The 6,940-nt window shown below is 40.0% G+C and overlaps 1 protein-coding gene across 2 annotated transcripts; it reads right to left on the bottom strand.

Moving 5' to 3' along the window:
* Nucleotides 1–318: 318 nt before the first annotated feature.
* On the bottom strand, nucleotides 319–6,476 carry SRP19 (signal recognition particle 19; the record flags this gene model as incomplete). 2 transcript variants are annotated; one of them, XM_079701840.1, is made up of 5 exons in its annotated part: nucleotides 319–863; nucleotides 3,084–3,195; nucleotides 3,290–3,361; nucleotides 5,681–5,756; nucleotides 6,421–6,476. In XM_079701840.1, 5 exons carry the CDS (start codon nucleotides 6,459–6,461, stop codon nucleotides 730–732), a joined length of 435 nt encoding a protein of 144 aa, XP_079557966.1. The 2 variants fall into 2 exon arrangements, with proteins under 2 accessions (XP_079557966.1, XP_079557967.1); XM_079701841.1 differs by lacking the exon at nucleotides 319–863 and adding an exon at nucleotides 864–895 and having other exon boundaries at nucleotides 6,421–6,461.
* Between the last annotated feature and the right edge of the window lie 464 nt (nucleotides 6,477–6,940).

Genomic DNA, 6,940 nt, shown 5'->3' with positions numbered 1-6,940 from the left:
TGTATAGCACAGGGAACTCTACTTGGTGCTCTGTGGAGACCTAAATGGGAAAGGAATCCAAAAATGAGGGGATATATGTATATGTATGGCTGATTCACTTTGCTGTACAGCAGAAACTGACACAGTAGTGTAAAGCAACTATACTCCAAGTAAAAAGAAAAAAAAGAATATGATCTACAGACTGCCCGTTCATAGACCTCCAAAAGGATTTAACCACTTTCTTCTGGTTTTAGGCTCACACTACGCTTCCACTCCCCGTTTTATTCTCTTTATCTCCTCTGCTGGCATTAACTAGTTCGTAAGCAAAAGCTACAGAAGTCAGTTTGAAATTTATTTCATTAACTTAAAAGAGGAACAAAATGTGTACTTCAAATCTTATTAAACTCATTTATCTGAAACATGTTTACACAGAGGACAAACAGATATAGGATTTCAAGTAACTTATGGTAGAGTCCACTGTCCATTTAAAAATATGATTCTTTCTTTCACAAAAGCTCTGCATTAAAAGGCGAAAAGAAAAAATTTCTTTTATACTGCCTCAGAGCTGGATGCATACTTCTGATGTAAATTTATTTCATTGTCAACTCTGATGCTGAAGCTGGGAGGCACAAATGTTCATAGTTCAGTTAAATGATGCAAACAGAAAGCTTCTGTTTCTCTCAGATACAAATGAGAAACCTCCATTCATGTCTCTTACAGTAGTACCACATCCTTGATTCTCATACCAGGTCACTTCTTCTTCTTTCCTTTCCCTTTTTTACTTCCCTCTCCTTGCTGAAGACTCTGGTCACCACCTCCTGTTTTTTGTGTCCTTGTTTTCAGTTTAGGAATCATTTCTGCAGCATACAACATTACTGACTTACCTAGGAACAAGAAGTTAGGCTTAGTGTATAATCTGAGAAATGAGACACAAAAGGTCGTTAACTTGAAAATCATAAAGTTTAAGAAATCATCACCACATCAAGAACATAAGAAGTTAAAAAGAAAAAATCAAATGACTATGAAGACAATGATTTGCTCAAGTGAGGACCTTTCCTGGAGAAAACATATTAAGAACAATGCTGAAATATTTAAATGAACAAAATAAAAATTTAGAACACTTTATTTGAAATAAAAAATTTGATCTTGGTTCCAGGAATTGACTTGAAGATCAAAGGAAAATATATCTAAACATAACAAGGTGGAAACAGAGTCAGGATATCATTGTAACTTAAGCTAGGAAGCACAGGCCCTCTCAGTCTTACAGCAAATGCCCACGTCATTAAGCTACAAAATATGTTACTCACACGCCCAAATGATTTATGCCCACGTGCCCCCTGCTCTGGGCAACAACCACCTCCTCCAGCTCCAGTGGCTGCTTTCAACACACTGCCGCTCAGCTCTGTTTTTTACTTTCTTACTGTTTTCTTACTGGAAACAGGAAGCAACATCTTTTCAACTGTAATTTTTACTTCTGTGTTATTAACTAGTCAAAGCAAAAGGCTGATGGTTTTTTTTTTTTTTTTTGGTCTTCTGACTTGTAAGAAGTAGTGTAGGAAGATGCCAAAGAAAAGAAAAAATACACTGAATATACTACCTGTCATTCCTGAGTCAGACCCTTAAGTTTCTAGAAATATCTACCAATCCTGACAGGTTTTGGTAGATATTAATAAACAAATAATTATGTTAGAATAATAACCAGTTATTTTAATTCAATTAAAAACAATTCAGTTGTCACTTTGAGGTTATTGTGTCAAGAAAAAAATTAACAGCTCCATTTAAAAAACCTAGAACATATTTTTTACAAATAAAAAATTCAGAAAAGTAAAGAATTACATGTAAATAAATACTTATCTTCCCAATACACCGAGTTAATATATTGGAATACTGAAGTTTGTTTTGTTTGGTTCTCGTTTAAGAAATAAAACACTAGAGCTAATGCTACAATCTACTCTGACCATCACACCCCTGACCACACTCCTCACCCCCTACTCGCCATTAGGTTAACTACTACCTTAAGACTTGGTGTCTTCTTCTAGTCCATTTCAAAAGTGTTTACATATATGTCAATAAACAATACTGCATATACATCAATCAATAAACAGTAATATTTTGTATTTAAATGTATACCTAAATGGCACCACACTATGCATATCTCTTGCGTTTTTCACTCAATATGGCTTTTTATTTTTAATTTTTTAAATTATTTATTTATTTATTTATTTTGGCTACCCCACCCAGCTTGTGCAATCTTAGTTCCCTGACGGGGGATTGAACCCTGGGCCCCTGGCAGTGAGAGCACAGAGTCCTAACCACTGGACTGCCAGGGAATTCCCTCAATATGGCTTTTTATTTTTTTATTTAATAAATTTATTTATTTATTTTTTGGCAGTGTTGGGTCTTAGTTGCTGCCCGTGGGCTTTCTCTAGTTGCGGTTAGTGGGGTCTACTCTTTGTTGCAGTGCACAGGCTTCTCATTGTGGTGGCTTCTCTTGTTGCGGAGCGCGGGCTCTAGGTGCACGGGCTTTAGTAGTTGTGGCATGTGGGCTCAGTAGTTGTAGCTCGTGGGCTCCAGAGCACAGGCTCAGTAGTTGTGGCGCACGGGCTTAGCTGCTCCACGGCATGTGGGATCTTCCCGGACCAGGGCTTGAACCCATGTCCCCTGCATTGGCAGGCGGATTCTTAACCACTGTGCCACCAGGGAAGCCCTCAATATGGCTTTTTAAATTTACTGATAGAAATGAATAACAGACCCCAAGGGTCTCCAGGATCTGAAATAACAGTAATGTATGACCATTTAATAATTTCACATTCTTAACCTGGGAACAATGATGGGACTTCCAGAGGTTTATAAAATGTTCACGCAACAATTTTTTTTTTGGAGAAATGATTAGTAGGTTTCATCACATTCTCAAAGGTCCTTAACTTAAAAGAAGTTAAAAGCACTGTTTACCTCTCTGCATCAGCAGTAGTCCTTTTTCTAAATTAATCTATAGAATGCAAATTATGTTTTTGACCTGTCAAAAGGTCAGTTTTAGAACATTTTTTGGCAGTGTAGAGGAGTAACCGATCCCAAACTTAATTCATTCATTAAAAAAAGCTTACGTGATGGGAACTGTACAAGACAGAGGCTGCCATCTTCCTGTTTGAGCTGCACCCGGACTCTGCCCCTGTACTGAAGATCACGATTCCATTCTCTAGAGTACATTTTATTTTTCTAACATAAAGAAATAAATAAAAACAGGCTTTAAGAAAGTTATTATGTCAATGAGATGAATATGGAACATAGTGAACAAAGAACCATATCATACCTCAAGAAATACATTAAGTCCAACTGCTGAGCATACATCTTGAATCTCTGTAGCTGTAGGATTTTCAACAGCCTGAAAAGTTAAAAACAAAAACACTAAATAGCTCAGCTTTAAGTGGATATTGCTACATTGTTGTATAAATCATTTCAAATACTATGATCAAAACACACACCAAAATCCTAGGTTTCCTTTTTTTGTTTTTACTAGGTACAGTTGTTTCGATTTTAATTTTTAAATTCCTGGGACTCACACTGATTCACACTTGTGTATCCACCTCCCTTCCAAGAGAATAAACTTCACAGGGTTAATACTGGTTAAACAACTATTACAGATGCAACCATTTCTTCCCTCCCTCCTTTCTTTCTTTCTGTCTGTATTTACTCTTTAGTGTCCATACTCAGCAAATTATAAGGTATAACAACCTTATATTCAGAATAGACAAAGTTTAGTATGGCTAATGGAGATTCCATTGCTTAATGAGGAGCAGTGTGTGTCCTGATCACCAAGTACCCTTTCTGGCTCCTCCAGAAGCCCTCAGAATTCTGTAGTCATTAATGGTACACTTTGATGGACACATCTGTCTATTAAATAAATATATGCTAGGAACTGTCTTTGCCACAAGGGTCTTTTTTTTCAAGAAGTCTACATAATACAGATGCAATCACTTTAGAAAACTGTTTGGCAATATCTACTAAAGTTAAATATATGCATTTTTTATGGCCATGCAATTCCACTGCTATAGGTATGTATCGAGGAAAAATACAAAATAGACAATCTCAAGAATGTTCACAGTAGCACTATTTTTAATAGCCCCAAACTAGGAACAACCCAACTATCCATCAATAGTAGACTGGATTGTGGCATATACACACAATGCAGTACTACAGAGCAGTGGCTTTCAGCAAGGTAATTTTGCCCCCTGACATTCAGCAATGCTAGGAGACATTTTTGATCATCACAACTAGGGTGGGGTAGGGCACTGGCTTCTGGTGGGTAGAAGCCAAGGATGCCGCTAAACCCCCCACAGCACAGCACAGCACAGCACAGCACAGCCTCTGCAACCATGAATCATCTGGCTCAAAACGCTGGTGGTGCTGCTGTCGGGAAACCCTACAACAGAGCAATGAAATTCAACAAACTACACTCACAAATGCAGGGTGTAAGCACTCGTAAGCTGAAACCTCATAAGCTTCATGTTCATTGAAATCAGACAGACATAAAAGTACATAGTGTGTAATGCCACTGAAACAAAATAAGAAACAAGCAACAGTAATCTATGGTATCGGAAGTCAGGGCAGGGGTCATCCTTTGTAGTGAGTGTATGTGGAGGGAACAGAGACTGGGAAGGGACACAAAGGAATCTTCCCGAGTGCTGGTAACGTGTTCTTTTTAAAATTTGGGTGCTTGGTTACCCATGCGTACTCATTTTATGAAATTTAATCAAAATAAACACTTAAGATTTATGTATGTTTCCGTATGTATGCTATAAATCAATAAAGCTAAAAACAATTCAATCATTCTCCAAATTATCTTGAGAGCTTGCTTCCAGAGGCCTCTGTCAATGTGGCTTGATGTTACGCATTATTCTGAATCAGTGCTTTGGCGTCTTCTCTTTTACCCTGTAGCAGCAAAGTAGACTTTCCTCTACACATTTAAGCAGTAAAATGAGAGATATTAAATAACACAAAAATAATGTACTGCTTCAGGCCAAGTTCCTTAAATCCATCATCAGATTACAAAATGTAAATGAATCTTTAAAAAAGTAGAATATAACATTAATTTTGAAAATGAAAAGCTACAAAGACCCCCTTCACTTGGCACTAGGCACTTTCTAAACTTAAGCCACCAGGCCAACTAAGAACTCGGGTTTTCCTACTGAAACGGCACAAGGGAGAAATCATCTTTTAAAACTATAAACACCTACTTTTAAAAAGTATTAATTTTAAAGTAACTTTACTCCTCTCAAAAAGACGACGATGACGATGATGATGGACATAAAACTGTAAAACTCAACATATCTGAATTTTCTGCAAGTCTTGTTTAAAAACTCAGCTGCATTCTGTATATCATATTGTACAATGCCATAATTTTGGTTTCCTTTATTAAGGGAAAGAGTGTCATAACCTTAAGTTTAAAAAAACAAAAACGTGCAAACCCTACAACGCTCCACCCCCAACTTCTCTAAAACACAGGCTCATGAAGAACCACTTAAAAAATTCTTTCAGTTATGAATCAGTGCCCTCCTGCATCACCATTATTAACGAAAGCACCCCAATTGTTGGCTGCCGTTCTCCTCATGCCCCAAACAATGCAGTAAAGTAAAAGAAGCCTTTGTGGCCCTGACAATACAACCTCCCCAGCCCTCAAAGACAGAAGTATCAGCCCGCTTACCTTACTTATAGGGATTCGCCGACCCTCCGCTATGGTCTTCTTGTTATTTAAATAAGCAGGATAGATACAAATGAACCTGCCACAGGAAAAGCCCAGCTTGTATCACTAGAGAAATATTTCCAAAAGTTCATTCATTCTTTCTTTCATCATCATCAGCAGCATCATCAGGATTGCCGGTACACCTATACTATTATGTGCTTAACTTTTTTTTCTTTAAATTGCCTCCCCTCTGCTTAAAAAGTGAAATTTAACTTACTACCTTAGATGGAAAAAAAATCACTTGCTAGAGGGAGGGAGGGAGGGAGGGAGGAAGGAAGCAACGCCGTAACTGTTCAGTTAGATACAGGTGCCTGTCAAAAGCTTCTGAGGGCGGGGCCTGCTCTCATATAGAAACTACGGAGTCAGAGGTATTAAAGGCTTGAAAGAACTCAAACGAGCCTTTCCGAACGTACCAACTGAAAGAACAGATTTTTCACACTGTGATTACTTAACGTCATGTCCACGTAGCACCCAAAGTCCTCTGTCTCACGTACAGGTAAACACTGAGCTAGGTAAAGTTGGGATCTACGGACCTGCGAACAGCCCTGGCGCAGCCGGCCTCAGGGAGGAACGGAAGCCGGAGGACAGGCCCGGAGCCCGGGGCTGGGGCTGAGCTCCCCCGGCGAGCCTTCCTCAGGGCTGGGGAAGGCTGCGCAACACCCACGGGCTCGCCGCAAGCCCCTTCCTCTCTCCGGACTCACCTGTCCTGGTCGGCCGGGGACCGCGCAGCGGCGCAAGCCATCTTCACCGAGCCCCCAGGCCTAACATGCAAGAAAAACCGGGCCTGAATTCCGCTCGGAGATTTCCCAGACCACCCCATTTCCGGCGGAAGTCCTGCCCACCGAAGCGCCTATGCGTCCGCCGCTTTTCACCGTCGGTTTGTTCCAGCACCTGTCGCTCAGCGTCAGGGTCTCTAGTTTCTGACGTGGCGTCGAAACCTCTCGCGAGAGGGTCCACGAACGCTACTAATTCCTTCGCTCCTCAAGATCTCGCCAAAGCTAACCTTTGGGGCGCCTTCTCTGTCACTAAAGTTGGCTTAAGCGTTCACGCGCTTTCTTGGCCAATTTCACATTGCGTTTGGATGGTGCTAACGTCTCTAGTCCTTAGAGTAGGGCTCCACACCGCGGGTGATCTGTGAGTTCTGAGCAAGTTGTTAGAGTAGGCAAGAAAATACCCTTTATGTTTAATCTTTAACCGCTCCTGGGCCCTGCAGCTTGCTTT

This window comes from Hyperoodon ampullatus, assembly GCF_949752795.1.
Source record: "Hyperoodon ampullatus genome assembly, chromosome: 4".
NCBI classification, from domain to species: Eukaryota; Metazoa; Chordata; class Mammalia; order Artiodactyla; family Ziphiidae; genus Hyperoodon; species Hyperoodon ampullatus.
This window is presented reverse-complemented; position numbering and strand designations above follow the sequence as displayed.